Raw genomic sequence first — 16,645 nt, forward strand, 5'->3', positions numbered from 1 at the left:
AAGGCAAGGCAAGTTTATTTGTATAGCACAATTCAACAACAAGGTGATTCAAAGTGCTTTACAGAGACATTAGAAACGAAAACAAATAAAAAGCATGATTTAAAATTGATTAAAACAAGCAAACAAACAAACAAACAAACAAACAAACAAAACAGTATATAAAATCAAAACAGATAAAATCAGAACAGTAGATAAAATCAGTAGTTAAAATGTAAGTTTTGAGTGCGGATTTGGTGCTTTATTCAAATGCAGCTGAGAACAGGTGAGTCTTCAACCTGGATTTAAATAAACTGAGTGTTTCAGCTGATCGGAGGCTTTCTGGGAGTTTGTTCCAGATATAAGGAGCATAAAAGCTGAATGCGGCTTCTCCGTGTCTGGTTCTGACTCTGGGAACTGATAAAAGACCGGATCCAGATGACCTGAGGGATCTGGAAGATTCATACTGGGTCAGGAGGTCACTGATGTATTTTGGTCCTAAACCATTCAGAGCTTTATAGACCAGCATCAGAACTTTAAAGTCTATCCTCTGACGGACAGGCAGCCAGTGTAAAGACCTCAGAGCTGGACTGATGTGGTCCACTTTTTTGGTCTTAGTGAGGACTCGAGCAGCAGAGTTCTGAATGAGCTGTAGTTGTCTGACAGATTTTTTAGGTAGACCTGTAAAGATGCTGTTACAGTAATCAAGCCTACTAAAGATGAATGCATGGACTAGTTTTTCCAGGTCCTGTTGGGACATCAGATCTTTTATCCTTGATATATTCTTGAGGTGATAGTAAGCTGATTTTGTTATTGTCTTAATGTGTTTTTCTAAGTTTAGGTCTGCATCCATCACTACACCCAAATTTCTCGCCTGGTTTGTGGTTTTTAGGTGTATAGATTGAAGTTCTCTGGTGACCTGTAATCGTTTTTCTTTGGCGCCAAAGACTATTACCTCACTTTTGTTTTTGTTTAGCTGGAGAAAATTGTGGCACAACCAGTCATTAATTAGATAAGACAATGTACCACTGAACACAAGAGGGATTATTGCTGAAAATGGGTCTCTGAACACCTCTGTAGATATTCTATTAAAAATCATTCATGATTTGTGATCAGTGTTAATATTAAACATTTATATGATTATTTTCATAAATTGCTGTGATTCAAACTGAAACCAAATTTGAGTCTATTCTGAAAACAAGACATTTCTAATTCACCTCAGACTTTTGAGCTGTAGTCTACATTGTAATGATAGTGTATGGTTATTGATTAGAGCAGATGATATGAGACTATCAGGAGAGACTGTTAAAAAGTTATGAGCTGTCTTGATGCAGAGAAAGTGGAGTTTGTCATCCTGGAGCTGCTGCCAAGATTGAATGATGCTCTGCCTCTGTGGTCAAGTTCAGACATAGGCTTTAAGCAACCATGAGCCACTGATAAGCGTGATAGATTAATAAGCATGTATAAAGTGGGCTTGTTAAACAGCTCTGATAGGAGAAAGTCAATGAGCACGCAATAAAGTGGACTTGTTAGGGACAGTTTACCATCAGCCTTGATAAAGTTTAACTTCATTTGTATTGAAAGACAGACTTTAAAGAAGATTCTTATTTGAAACTGGTGATAAAATCCAGGTCAGATACAGTTACATACAAACATACAGTACACACTACTGCTCAAAGGTCAGAGGTCAGTTAGAAAAGTCCCTGATTTTAATAGAAAATTGGCTTTAATGTAACATCACATGAAGTTTATCAGTAATGTTTCACAGCTTTAATCAAATCCTTCATCATCCATAAGTTGTGATGGAAAAATGTCTGCAAGCGTGCAGGAGCCCATTTTTAGAGACATGGTTTCATGAGGTTAAAAACAAACACTGTGATGATCCAGACACATTTATTGTTTCTTTAATCACCACAATACTTTCAGTTTGTGCAAAAATCTACAAATATATTGGAGAATTCTGATTGTAAGAAATGAAAAATATTCAAAGAGTGAAACTGTTAAAAAAAGTGAAGGTTCTCTTTCATAGCATTCGTTTCGTGTCTCACTATGGGAACGCCTCCTGCGTGACCTCATCAGAAGCTCAAATACCATTACGCCAGCCCTTATAGGCTGGCTAGGTGACGCCCATGTCAGGAGGGGTCAGTGCCTCCCTATATAATAGGCTGACATAGCGTCAGATGTCATTCAAAAACCTCTTCTCGCTTCTGGCAGAAGCCTGTAGACAACTGTGCTATTGGGTGCTAAAGCTAAACTGTCCACAGATTCGAGTGAACAACTCGGTCGCCGGGCGCTTTGTTCCCAGCTTTTCAGTTGTCCACTAGCATACAAGCAGTAGCAATACTGTTCTGTAGCTAGTGCGGGTGCCAAGTAGCAATACTTTGCTAATCAAGGTACCCCTAGCTTCACCATCAGGTAGCAATACCCTTTGACGCTAGCGGTTTTTACACATTAGGTAGCAATACCTGTAGAAAAGTAGCAACACTTTTCACCCCACGTTAGCGAGGAATAGCAATATTCGCCACACTCAGTGTCAGTCTCGCTAACGTGCACAACCCTCTAGCTAACCATGGCTGAGATGCCCGATGATTTGGCCGCAACGCCAGGGCCGAGCTGGGCAGAGGCAGACCCTCAGCCCATCGCGACCGCTTTCCCGTCGCTGGAGGCACACGGAGATCGTGTGTTTTTCCCCGATGCTGGAGTCACCTGGGGAGGAGATGCTAACGGGGACTGAGATGAGTCTGCTGACTCGGAGCTCCTGCTGTCTGACGACGGCGAGGAGGAAGATTTCACCTCCTTGGCTAGCATCAGCTGGGCTGCAAAGCCCTCGACTACTGGCGAGGTTGAAAAACCGACACCGCCGTCTCCCCTGGATCTCGACATGCAGGACATGTGCAAGCGCGCAGCCGCTAGGCTCAACATCCCGTGGCCCGCCATACAAACAGAGGCTGTAAAGTCTCGTTTTGACGGTAAAAAATTGCCAAAGGCGAAAAAGACGGGGAAGCATGTGTTGCCTGTTTTCCCTGAGCTACTCGATGAGATAGCGGTGACGTGGAAAGCAAAACCTTACAGCGAGAAACACCCCATCGTGGGGAGCTCTCTGCTGGATTGTGAGGGGATGGAGTCTATCGGCCTCCGCCAGATGCCACAAGTGGAGCCGTTGGTGGCGAGCCATCTTCACCCAAAGACGTCTCTGTCCTCATCGGCCCCATCTCTCCCCTCCAAAACAGACCGCTTCCAGTCTAGCCTTACAGATAAGTGCTACAAGGCAGCGGCTCTGTCAGTAAGAGCCCACAACGCCTCTTCTATGCTAATGGTTTACCAAGCTGAGCTAGAAGAGAGCATGACAGCTAACCCAGATACCACAGTGTGGGAAGAAATCTGCGTTATAACTGACCACGTCCTCCGCCTCCACAAGGTAGCCATACAGGCTACTGGAAGAGCCATGGGCCTCATGGTTCTTCAGGAGCGAGCACGCTGGCTCGGGCTCACCAACCTGACGACCAAGGAAAAAGAGGAACTCCTCGACACCCCTGTCGTCCCTCACGGTCTCTTCGGTGCGGCTGTTACATCCATGCAGAAGAGATGTGAGGAGAAAAAGAGAGATGATGAGGCTCTGAAACTCTGCCTGCCGAGGATGGCCCAGCACGCCACCCCAGCAGCACCGCGCCAGTCATTCGCGCAGGCAGCGTCTCGCCCGGTCCCCGCTTTCAGGATTCCCAAAGTGCCTAAGACGCAGGCAGCCCCCAGGCTGCCGGGGCCCCTAAGAATCCATGGATTCGGAAGCAGTCTCCCCAGGCCAGACCTCAAGCGGCCCCTCCTCCTCCCCCCGCTGCCGCGATCGTGAGGAGGAAGAACCGGCCGGCCTGACAGCCTCTCCTCTAGGCGGGAGCGAACCCAGTTTCACCCCTTCATGGGCCGCCCTGCCACCTCCCAGCTCCGTTCCAGAGCGAGTTCAACACACAGAGTGCTTAACTCGGGCCGGCGTTCCTGTCACCGGACCCACCAGAGGAAAAGAGAGCCAAAGTTCGCAGTGTTGTTTCACAGGCACTTCTCTCATGCACTCTGTATTAAAAAAGCCCCGACACGCGCATCCAGGCAGTTTGCCGAGGGCACTGTCGAGTGTTGCAAAACGCATGAAAAACTCAAACATGCTGAAAAACAGAGCACCGTCTGCCATAACGCAGCCCGTGGAGACTCGCGTTTCCACGGCTGTGATGATGCAGATGAGCCCGTCACCTCGCTCGCCTGTGACAGAGGTGACGGGACACCGAAATGTTGTATGTTTCGCGCTGCGACCACAAGGGGGCGCCAAAACGCCATATTCGGTGGAGTGGCCAGTGAGCGCTCTGTCTCTCCACATGAAGAGCTGGGCCACCTGCACTCAATCAGCATGGGTGCTGAGGACATTGGAAAAGGGCTACAGGCTGCAATTCAGTGTCGCTCCACCACATTTCAAAGAAATCGTTTACTCTCGTGCTCTGGGCGAGTCAGCCAGTTTTCTCCTGGAGGAAATTTCCACCTTGAGAGACAAAGGAGTTATAAGAGTTGTCCCTCCCGAGGAAATGCACAGCGGATTTTATTCAAGGTATTTCTTTGTGCCAAAGAAAGGGGGGAGGGGGGTGAGAGCCATTCTGGATCTCCGTGCCCTGAACCGGCATTTGAGGACATACAAGTTCAGGATGTTGACACACGCCTCGCTGCTACGGTTTGTACGAGCGGGCGACTGGTTCACATCAATCGACCTGAGGGATGCTTATTTCCACATCCCCATATATCCCCCACACCGAAAGTATCTGAGATTTGCTTTCCAGGGGATAGCATACGAGTTTGTAGTCCTGCCTTTTGGTCTCTCACTGAGCCCAAGGGTGTTTGTGAAATGTACCGAGGCAGCAGTGGCCCCGCTCAGGAAAAAGGGCATTCGGGTGGCCACATACATCGACGATTGGCTGGTGGCAGCCCCAACCCGCCAGGGAGCGACTTGTCACACAAATGCTCTCATACACCATCTGGAGAGTTTGGGTTTCCAGATAAACGTGGGACGCCTGCACATGAGAGGCTTTCAGCGCTGGGTGGGCTCGCGGGGACTGGACCCTCACCGAGACGGCCATCGTCGCGTGAGAGTCTCTGCAGACTGTTCACTCGCTCTCCGCGAGTGGAAGAGGCCAGGTTTCTTGTCTCAGGGCGTTGCCATGGGGGCAGTTTCAGCCAGGAAGGTGATTTCCACAGATGCCTCTCTTTCGGGCTGGGGAGCCACCCACGAGGGCAGAACAGTGAATGGGGAATGGGGCCCTCACATGCGCTCCACCCACATAAACTGTCTGGAACTGCTGGCGGTTCACCTGTCGCTAAAACACTTTCTCCCTTGGCTGAGAGGTCATCATGTTTTAGTGAGGTCGGACAATTCCACTGTTGTGGCTTACATCAACAGACAGGGAGGTCTGGGGTCCCCCAAGTTACACACACTGGCACACAGACTGATAGTCTGGAGCAGTGTCCACCTGCTGTCACTGAGAGCAACTCATGTGCCGGGGATCTTGAACTTTGGAGCAGATCTTCTCTCCAGGGGCAACCCGCTGTATGGGGACTGGAAGCTTCACCCAGAGGTGGTGAAGCAGATCTGGCTACGATTCGGTCAGGCGACCGTGGACGTTTATGCATCCAGGGAGAATGCTCAGTGTCCCCTGTTTTACTCGCTGCACGATCAGAGAGCTCCACTCGGGGTGGATGCTCTAGCTCACGAGTGGCCGAGAACCCTCCTCTATGCTTTTCCCCCAGTGGTCCTCATTTCTCCAACTCTGGCCAGAGTGAGGGAGAGAAGTCACTATATGATTCTGATAGCCCCGCACTGGCCAGGGAAGCACTGGCTGGCGGAGATTTTTCAGCAGCTGTGCGGCCCACCTTGGCCGTTACCACTACGCAGAGACCTCCTGTCTCAGGCACAGGGGGAAATATTCCACCCCCACCCAGAGAGGCTAGCTCTATGGGCTTGGCCCGTGAGTGGTTTAACCTGAACACGGTGGGGCTCCCTCATAGTGTTATCGACACTATTCAGTGTTCTAGAGCATCGTCTACTAGGACGCTATATGAGCACAAGTGGCATGTGTTTGAAAGCTGGTGCTTAGAATCACAGGCCATCCCTTTTCAGTGCTCTGTGGCTGTGATTCTGTCGTTTCTTCAGGCCCTGATTGATAAGGGTAAAGCCTTCTCCACCATCAAGGTGTATTTGGCAGTAATTTCAGCCTGCCATATTGGTTTTGAGGGAAAGACTGTTGGCCAGCATCCCTTAATATGCCGTTTCATGAAGGGTGCACAGCGTAAATTGCCAACGTCTAGGCCGTTGGCTCCATCGTGGGACCTTCCCACAGTATTGGCTGCGCTCTCCTGTTGCCCATTTGAACCCCTGGAACAGGTTGAGTTAAAATTTCTGTCCTTGAAGACGGCTCTATTAATTGCTTTAGCTTCTGCTAAACGTGTGGGAGAGATCCACGCTCTCTCAGTGCATCGGTCATGCATTCAGTTCTCCTCGGATAATACGAGGGTCAGTATGCGGCTCAACCCTGCCTTTGTCCCGAAGGTTGTTGGCACATGTTCCCCTATAGAACTGCCGGCCTTTTGCCCACCGTCTTTCTCCTCAGAGGAGCAACAGCGGCTGCATACCTTGTGTCCAGTCCGTGCTCTGCGCATTTACATGGACCGAACCCAGAGTGTCAGACAAAGTGACCAGCTGTTCGTGTCCTGGGCTAAGCCACATATGGGAAAGCCTGTGTCTAAACAGCGCCTCTCCCATTGGATAGTAGGAGCAATTGCCCTGGCCTATACTAGCAGGGGCCTTCAGCCCCCTGCTGGCTTACGTGCCCATTCAACTAGAGGTCTGGAAACCTCATGGGCTCTCTTTAGGGGTGTTTCTATTCAGGAGGTGTGTGCAGCTGCATGCTGGACCTCACCTCATACATTTGCTAGGTTTTACAGGTTAGATGTGACAGCGCCTAGCCTAGCACATTCAGTCCTCAGTGCAGGTTCTTCCCAGGTGGGGGCCTCTCCCCTGTGAAGTGCTGTTGGGGACAGTTGTCTTCTTAACAGGCATGTCTGGCAATCCGGGAGTCAGTATTTCTCCCATAGTGAGACACAAATCGAATGCTATGAAAGAGAACTTAAGGTTATGTATATAACCCCGGTTCTCTGAGTAGCATGAGTGAGTGTCTCACCAGACCGCCCTCCTTGCTATGGAAGCGAGGAAGAGGTGGGCTTGTTTTGAATGACATCTTACGCTATGTCAGCCTATTATATAGGGAGGCACTGGCCCCTCCTGACATGGGCGTCACCTAGCCAGCCTGTAAGGGCTGGCGTAATGGTATTTGAGCTTCTGATGAGGTCACGCAGGAGGCGTTCCCATAGTGAGACACTCACTCATGCTACTCAGAGAACCGGGGTTATATACATAACCTTAAGTTTCATGAGGTTTAAAACAAACACTGGGATGATCCAGACAAATTTATTGTTTCTTTAATCACCACAATAGTTTCAGTTTGTGCAAAAATCTTTAAAAAGCTGTTTTGAGTGATAAGTTAGGCTTTAATGTGTTAAGCTTGCATTAGATAAGACAATGTACCACTGAACACAGGAGGGATTACTGCTGAAAATGGGTCTCTGAACACCTCTGTAGATATTCTATTAAAAATCATTCATGATTTGTGATCAGTGTTAATATTAAGCATTTATATGATTATTTTTTAAAAATTGTTGTGATTCAATCTGAAGACTAATTTGAGTCTATTCTGAAAACAAGACATTTCTAATTCACCTCAGACTTTTGAGCTGTAGTCTACATTGTAATGATAGTGTATGGTTATTGATTAGAGCAGATGATATGAGACTATCAGGAGAGACTGTTAAAAAGTTATGAGCTGTCTTGATGCAGAGAAAGTGGAGTTTGTCATCCTGGAGCTGCTGCCAAGATTGAATGATGCTCTGCCTCTGTGGTCAAGTTCAGACATAGGCTCTAAGCAACCATGAGCCACTGATAAGCGTGATAGATTAATAAGCATGTATAAAGTGGGCTTGTTAAACAGCTCTGATAGGAGAAAGTCAATGAGCACGCAATAAAGTGGACTTGTTAGGGACAGTTTACCATCAGCCTTGATAAAGTTTAACTTATTTTGTATTGAAAGACAGACTTTAAAGAAGATTCTTATTTGAAACTGGTGATAAAATCCAGGTCAGATACAGTTACATACAAGCATACAGTACACACTACTGCTCAAAGGTCAGAGGTCAGTTAGAAAAGTCCTTGATTTTAATAGAAAATTGGCTTTAATGTAACATCACATGAAGTTTATCAGTAATGTTTCACAGCTTTTAATAAAATCCTTCATCATCCATAAGTTGTGATGGAAAAATGTCTGCAAGCATGCAGGAGCCCATTTTTAGAGACAATCACTCCTGTGTCATAATGTTCATTGAAGTTTATCAGGTCAGACGACCAACAGATGATAAGAAATATAATCTTACTAATTATTAGAGTTGAAAAGTACTTTGCTAAGCAAAATTCAATGAAGTTAGGCTGGAGCTTGAGACGTTAACATAACAGGTTCAGTTGGTGATGCCTGAAAGAAAATAATTTTCTTCTACAAATCTATTGGAGAATTCTGATTGTAAGAAATGAAAAATGTTCAAAGAGTGAAACTGTTAAAAAAAGTGAAGGTTTTTTGCAGCTGGGTGTTGCAGCCCCTTTAGAGGAAAATGGAAACTTGGTTTCATGAGGTTAAAAACAAACACTGGGATGATCCAGACACATTTATTGTTTCTTTAATCACCACAATAGTTTCAGTTTGTGCAAAAATCTTTAAAAAGCTGTTTTGAGTGATAAGTTAGGCTTTAATGTGTTAAGCTTGCATTAGATAAGACAATGTACCACTGAACACAAGAGGGATTATTGCTGAAAATGGGTCTCTGAACACCTCTGTAGATATTCTATTAAAAATCATTCATGATTTGTGATCAGTGTTAATATTAAACATTTATATGATTATTTTCATAAATTGCTGTGATTCAATCTGAAACCTAATTTGAGTCTATTCTGAAAACAAGACATTTCTAATTCACCTCAGACTTTTGAGCTGTAGTCTACATTGTAATGATATTGTACCGTTATTTATTAGAGCAGATGATATGAGACTATCAGGAGAGACTGTTAAAAGTTATGAGCTGTCTTGATGCAGAGAAAGTGGAGTTTGTCATCCTGGAGCTGCTGCCAAGATTGAATGATGCTCTGCCTCTGTGGTCAAGTTCAGACATAGGCTTTAAGCAACCATGAGCCACTGATAAGCATGATAGATTAATAAGCATGTATAAAGTGGGCTTGTTAAACAGCTCTGATAGGAGAAAGTCAATGAGCACGCAATAAAGTGGACTTGTTAGGGACAGTTTACCATCAGCCTTGATAAAGTTTAACTTCATTTGTATTGAAAGACAGACTTTAAAGAAGATTCTTATTTGAAACTGGTGGTAAAATCCAGGTCAGATACAGTTACATACAAGCATACAATACACACTACTGCTCAAAGGTCAGAGGTCAGTTAGAAAAATCCCTGATTTTAATAGAAAATTGGCTTTAATGTAACATCACATGAAGGTTATCAGTAATGTTTCACAGCTTTAATCAAATCCTTCATCATCCATAAGTTGTGATGGAAAAATGTCTGCAAGCGTGCAGGAGCCCATTTTTAGAGACAATCACTCCTGTGACATAATGTTCATTGAAGTTTATCAGGTCAGACGACCAACAGATGATAAGAAATATAATCTTACTAATTATTAGGGATGGGTATTGATAAGATTTTCACGATTCCGATTCCATTTTCGATTCTGTTTAACGATTCGATTCTTTATCGATTCTCTTATCGATTATTTTTTTTAAAAAAAAGGAGAACAATAAGGTCAATTAGCTTAGATCTTTGTTTTATATCTTCTCTTTGAACAAGATAGAAATTTAGGAGGAGCATGGCCTTACAAACCCAACAGTGAGATCTTAACAGATCCAACCTACGGCTCTTCAATGGGGTGTCACAGGGTCCCCAGGAAAAAAAATTGTGAATGTAAAATAATAAAATAAATATTCTTCTGTAGCAATTACACAAGAATATCCAATAATGTCCCTGCCTACAATTAAACACATTCACTTACCGAAAATCGGGGGCATCTGCTGTGGCAAATGGGTGCAAGGCTTTGACCACAAACTTAGTCACTGCTCGGTGACATTCGTCTATCCTGGCCTGAAAGGAGACGCTAACGGTAGACTGCAGCGAGAACTGCCAGCATCTGAGCCAGACTCTGTCTGTCTCTCTCATCATGGTCACCTAAACGCACAGTAATGGCAGGTTTTGTAATAAGGCAGATCGCGCTAACATAATATGCACTGTTAGTTGATTATTTACCTGCCGCATTAACGGGAGAGGACGTGCAAACGTTACCGCTGCTGCTGGGTTGAGATTCACGAGTCCGGAGCGGAATTAAAAACACGACATTCATTTAAGGTCATCGTGTGTTTTGTGAGCAAATGCTTTTGCATATTCGTAGTGTTTCCTCCCTTAAATGAAATATCTACTTCGCAAATATTGCAAGTTGCCCTGTTGTCATCCATTCTCGTAAAGTATAACCAAACTTTTGAGCGTTTGAGCCGCCATGTTTCCTGCCAGGTAAATGACGCTCCGCAACGTGGTGACGTCATTCGGGGCGACTGGAATCGATAAGGGAATCGTTTGCAAAAATGGCAAACGATTCCAAGGAATTGAAACAGTGGGAACCGGTTCTCAACAAGAACCGGTTTTCGATACCCATCCCTACTAATTATTAGAGTTGAAAAGTACTTTGCTAAGCAAAATTCAATGAGGTTAGGCTGGAGCTTGAGACGTTAACATAACAGGTTCAGTTGGTGATGCATGAAAGAAAATAATTTTCTTCTACAAATCTATTGGAGAATTCTGATTGTAAGAAATGAAAAATATTCAAAGAGTGAAACTGTTAAAAAAAGTGAAGGTTTTGTGCGGCTGGGTGTTGCAGCCCCTTTAGAGGAAAATGGAAACTTGGTTTCATGAGGTTAAAAACAAACACTGGGATGATCCAGACACATTTATTGTTTCTTTAATCACCACAATAGTTTCAGTTTGTGCAAAAATCTCTTAAAAAGCTGTTTTGAGTGATAAGTTAGGCTTTAATGTGTTAAGCTTGCATTAGATAAGACAATGTACCACTGAACACAGGAGGGATTATTGCTGAAAATGGGTCTCTGAACACCTCTGTAGATATTCTATTAAAAATCATTCATGATTTGTGATCAGTGTTAATATTAAGCATTTATATGATTATTTTCATAAATTTTCTGTGATTCAATCTGAAACCTAATTTGAGTCTATTCTGAAAACAAGACATTTCTAATTCACCTCAGACTTTTGAGCTGTAGTCTACATTGTAATGATAGTGTATGGTTATTGATTAGAGCAGATGATATGAGACTATCAGGAGAGACTGTTAAAAAGTTATGAGCTGTCTTGATGCAGAGAAAGTGGAGTTTGTCATCCTGGAGCTGCTGCCAAGATTGAATGATGCTCTGCCTCTGTGGTCAAGTTCAGACATAGGCTTTAAGCAACCATGAGCCACTGATAAGCGTGATAGATTAATAAGCATGTATAAAGTGGGCTTGTTAAACAGCTCTGATAGGAGAAAGTCAATGAGCACGCAATAAAGTGGACTTGTTAGGGACAGTTTACCATCAGCCTTGATAAAGTTTAACTTATTTTGTATTGAAAGACAGACTTTAAAGAAGATTCTTATTTGAAACTGGTGATAAAATCCAGGTCAGATACAGTTACATACAAGCATACAGTACACACTACTGCTCAAAGGTCAGAGGTCAGTTAGAAAAGTCCCTGATTTTAATAGAAAATTGGCTTTAATGTAACATCACATGAAGTTTATCAGTAATGTTTCACAGCTTTAATCAAATCCTTCATCATCCATAAGTTGTGATGGAAAAATGTCTGCAAGCGTGCAGGAGCCCATTTTTAGAGACAGTCACTCCTGTGACATAATGTTCATTGAAGTTTATCAGGTCAGACGACCAACAAATGATTAGAAATATAATCTTACTAATTATTAGAGTTGAAAAGTACTTTGCTAAGCAAAATTCAATGAGGTTAGGCTGGAGCTTGAGACGTTAACATAACAGGTTCAGTTGGTGATGCATGAAAGAAAATAATTTTCTTCTACAAATCTATTGGAGAATTCTGATTGTAAGAAATGAAAAATATTCAAAGAGTGAAACTGTTAAAAAAAGTGAAGGTTTTGTGCAGCTGGGTGTTGCAGCCCCTTTAGAGGAAAATGGAAACTTGGTTTCATGAGGTTAAAAACAAACACTGGGATGATCCAGACACATTTATTGTTTCTTTAATCACCACAATAGTTTCAGTTTGTGCAAAAATCTTTAAAAAGTTGTTTTGAGTGATAAGTTAGGCTTTAATGTGTTAAGCTTGCATTAGATAAGACAATGTACCACTGAACACAGGAGGGATTATTGCTGAAAATGGGTCTCTGAACACCTCTGTAGATATTCTATTAAAAATCATTCATGATTTGTGATCAGTGTTAATATTAAGCATTTATATGATTATTTTCATAAATTGCTGTGATTCAATCTGAAACCTAATCTGAGTCTATTCTGAAAACAAGACATTTCTAATTCACCTCAGACTTTTGAGCTGTAGTCTACATTGTAATGATAGTGTATGGTTATTGATTAGAGCAGATGATATGAGACTATCCGGAGAGACTGTTAAAAAGTTATGAGCTGTCTTGATGCAGAGAAAGTGGAGTTTGTCATCCTGGAGCTGCTGCCAAGATTGAATGATGCTCTGCCTCTGTTATCAAGTTCAGACATAGGCTTTAAGCAACCATGAGCCACTGATAAGCGTGATAGATTAATAAGCATGTATAAAGTGGGCTTGTTAAACAGCTCTGATAGGAGAAAGTCAATGAGCACGCAATAAAGTGGACTTGTTAGAGACAGTTTACCATCAGCCTTGATAAAGTTTAACTTATTTTGTATTGAAAGACAGACTTTAAAGAAGATTCTTATTTGAAACTGGTGATAAAATCCAGGTCAGATACAGTTACATACAAGCATAGAGTACACACTACTGCTCAAAGGTCAGAGGTCAGTTAGAAAAGTCCCTGATTTTAATAGAAAATTGCCTTTAATGTAACATCACATGAAGTTTATCAGTAATGTTTCACAGCTTTAATCAAATCCTTCATCATCCATAAGTTGTGATGGAAAAATGTCTGCAAGCGTGCAGGAGCCCATTTTTAGAGACAATCACTCCTGTGACATAATGTTCATTGAAGTTTATCAGGTCAGACGACCAACAGATGATAAGAAATATAATCTTACTAATTATTAGAGTTGAAAAGTACTTTGCTAAGCAAAATTCAATGAGGTTAGGCTGGAGCTTGAGACGTTAACATAACAGGTTCAGTTGGTGATGCATGAAAGAAAATAATTTTCTTCTACAAATCTATTGGAGAATTCTGATTGTAAGAAATGAAAAATATTCAAAGACTGAAAGAGTTGCACACAGTAGAAATTTTGTATTCATCGTTTATCTTGGTTTTCTTCTGATTTTAGTATCTATTTGTGAGTGTAGTTTTTATTTGCATAATTTTATTCAGTTTGTATCGCATGTTTTTAATGTGTCATTTTACGTTGTTTTAATCCACTGTGGATTAGCTGGGCATTGGAAAAATTAGCTGATAGTGATCACATGTTGAGGCATGGGTGTGTCCAGAGGTTTCCTTTCAGCTGTTTAAAGGTCGTATTAAAAGGAAGCAAGCTGAGCACTGGAAGGAGAGAGGCCCTAGATTGGAAGAGGAACGCATGAAGGCCAGGTAGAAAAGAGGGAGCCGCTGCGTGATCGTGGGGGTGCGACGCCTTGTCTGGAGACCGGTCAGCGTGATGTGGTGACCCAGTCCCGACAGTAGAAACGGCGACAGTAGGAGACAAAGTGTGTGATTGACATCAGGGCAGATGTATACCACTGCCTGCATTTGTCAGTAGCGTCTCACTGTTGTTCACTGGGTGCAGCCGTGTTGGGAGAGGGTCGCCATGGCTATAAGCCAGGGCAGCTTCTGGGATGATGGTTCTGGCTCCTATTTGTTTTTACTTACAGGTGATGACGTGAGGGGAGCCGCGGTGGTATCGAGCGACGGACTCCAATGCAGAATGCGAACTGGGCTGGGATGTGATGGGCCCAGTGGACGGATGAGACTGGGACAGGAGGCTCCTTGTCTGCCTGACACGAGGCTGGCGTGGACCCCGCTCAGCAAGAGGACTTTCTGTCCAGCTCAAGAACACACAAGGAATATTCGTCCTGGGTTGTGGGACTGGGTGGGATTTCTGTGCATGAAGAGAATTGTATTTTGACCAGTTTTAGAATAATCTTATCCAGTCTCAGTGGGAATTTTAGCATATCGAGAAAATTTCATTGTATACTTTATTTCTTAGTATCTGGTTTGTTTTATTCCTGCTGTCCACCTCGTGGAATAAACATGAATGAAACAATACTTTCCTGTCAAAAACAATATTTTAGTCAAGGCTAGCGGAAAGTTTCATATATATCATGAACATCTTTCCTCTTTGTCTCCCTATAGTTTAGTTTCATTTTCTTACCCCAACCGGTGGAGGCAGATGGCCCCTCCCTGATTCTGGTTCTGCGGAAAATGGAGTTTTTCCTTCCCACTGTTGCCAAGTTCTTGCTCATAGGGGGTCATTTGATTGTTGGGGCTTTCTCTGTATTATTGCACAACCTTTATCTTATCATATATTTCAAGTTTATATGTTGTGAATTGGCTTGATTTAAATCAAATTGAACTCATTCAATTAAAACCAAATATAACTTGTAATCGAATCTATTCAAATGTAAAGTCATCTCACTCAATTTGGACTAGCACTGAAAAATACACTGACATCCTGTTTCCCAATTAGCAGATCAGAGGTTGATGTTTTATTCATGACTCAATACTTGAATGGTTTTATCCTGTTTATAAATAAACATTTAAAAAGGACATTGCTTCATTGTCTGATTCATTCTTTGTCTGTGTCAGTCCTTAATACACACACGTATACAATAATTCTAGTTGCCGGGCAAATGCCCGGTGGGCCGATGGCCAGTCCAGCTATGGCCATGACCCTAAATCTTGCCAATCGTTTTGTTCAGCTTTTGAAAGAGAAATGTGTGTGTGCAAATCTCCGTCATATTTAACCATCTGCAACACTTTGTTCACTTGTGTTATAGTCAAGCCATCTTTCTCTGACATAATGGCAGTCAACTAGTTTTCATGTCAAATCTTAACCTAACAAGTTGGCAGGACAGCATGATGACAACACAAATGCATGCTTAAAAGATCCATATAAAAGATCAGTGTCTTCATATTGTAAATATCTTGTGTTGTTCAATCATTAGAAAGCATCTTACAGTTTTTATATACTGTACTAACCACTAAGTTCATTGACTGGTGACTAATTGGTAGCAAGAGGTCCAGGTGTACCTCTTTCTGACACACTGAGACATTTAATTAATATAATTTTTCATCCCTGCTTGTTAACACTTTCTCTCTCTGATTCTTGCTTGGTCCTGTCAAAAGAAAATAATCTCCTCAATCTGCATTAAATGACACATACTACTTTTCTTTTAAGTAATTTCCCCTCATCTTCCTTTTCACCGTCTTCCCACTTTTTTGGATTATTTTATCATAGATTGAAATACAGTTTTTTTTGAAAATGCAGTGCATCCACAAATTTTATTGCTGCAATATTTTCACCATGTTTTTCATAAATTTGACATTTGGATTATTTTAGGTTATACTTAACTTGAGCCACCTTTCTGTTTAGGACTTTGAGCTTCCCATATTAGTTCCTGGATGCTCACTTTGAATCTCAGAGACCCAATCACTAGATTCTCAATGACAGCCAAGGTCTATTGTTAATTCAGCCCCGGGAAGTCGTCACTCATGGAACCAACAATAACCTGAGTCTGCCTGTGGCAATCAGCCCAAGCCAACTGTGTTTACCGAACTTTTCCCTGAATGGTGGACTGTCTTACCAAACACAGAGAAATTTCAAATTCCTTAAATTAAATAACCCATGTCCTTGAAAATCAGAAATTAATGTTGGTCTCAATTGTTCTCCACTCTGGCTTCATTATCAATTGAGATTTCAGCAGTGACTCTGTCTGCTCTCAGCTGTCATGCACTCATCTCTTCAATAATTTGCTCGGAGGTAAGCACTCTTTCAGACTCATTGAGTCTACCTGCAGGTTTTCCTAAATCAACATGAAAGCAGGGATCAATACAGTATGAACGGGGTTCGTAGTAGCATCAATAAATAATAGCAGCTCCTTTATTGCCATCGTGTTGATATAATCTTTGGCTGTTCAGCCATAGGGAGCTCAGTTCCTGCAGTCATGTGGGCACCAGCCTGATAATGAAGACAGACTGCATCGTGACATTAAACACAATTCACATTTAGTTTGTTTTCAAAACTACAAATTCATTCTTTATTCAAGAAAGTCACAGCTACACACCAACAGTACACTGAGGTCAAATGAGGTGAAGCACA

General features: G+C 42.7%; 1 protein-coding gene and 1 pseudogene across 1 annotated transcript; both read left to right on the plus strand.

Moving 5' to 3' along the window:
• Positions 1–3,118: 3,118 nt before the first annotated feature.
• On the plus strand, positions 3,119–3,846 carry LOC148100190 (uncharacterized; annotated as a pseudogene).
• A 281-nt stretch (positions 3,847–4,127) lies between these two features.
• On the plus strand, positions 4,128–5,990 carry LOC148100191 (uncharacterized). The gene has a single exon (XM_087848820.1). It carries the CDS (start codon positions 4,128–4,130, stop codon positions 5,988–5,990), a length of 1,863 nt encoding a protein of 620 aa, XP_087704946.1.
• Positions 5,991–16,645: the final 10,655 nt, after the last annotated feature.

This window comes from Neolamprologus brichardi, chromosome 12 (genome assembly GCF_056152115.1).
Source record: "Neolamprologus brichardi isolate AB-2024 chromosome 12, ASM5615211v1, whole genome shotgun sequence".
NCBI lineage: Eukaryota > Metazoa > Chordata > Actinopteri > Cichliformes > Cichlidae > Neolamprologus > Neolamprologus brichardi.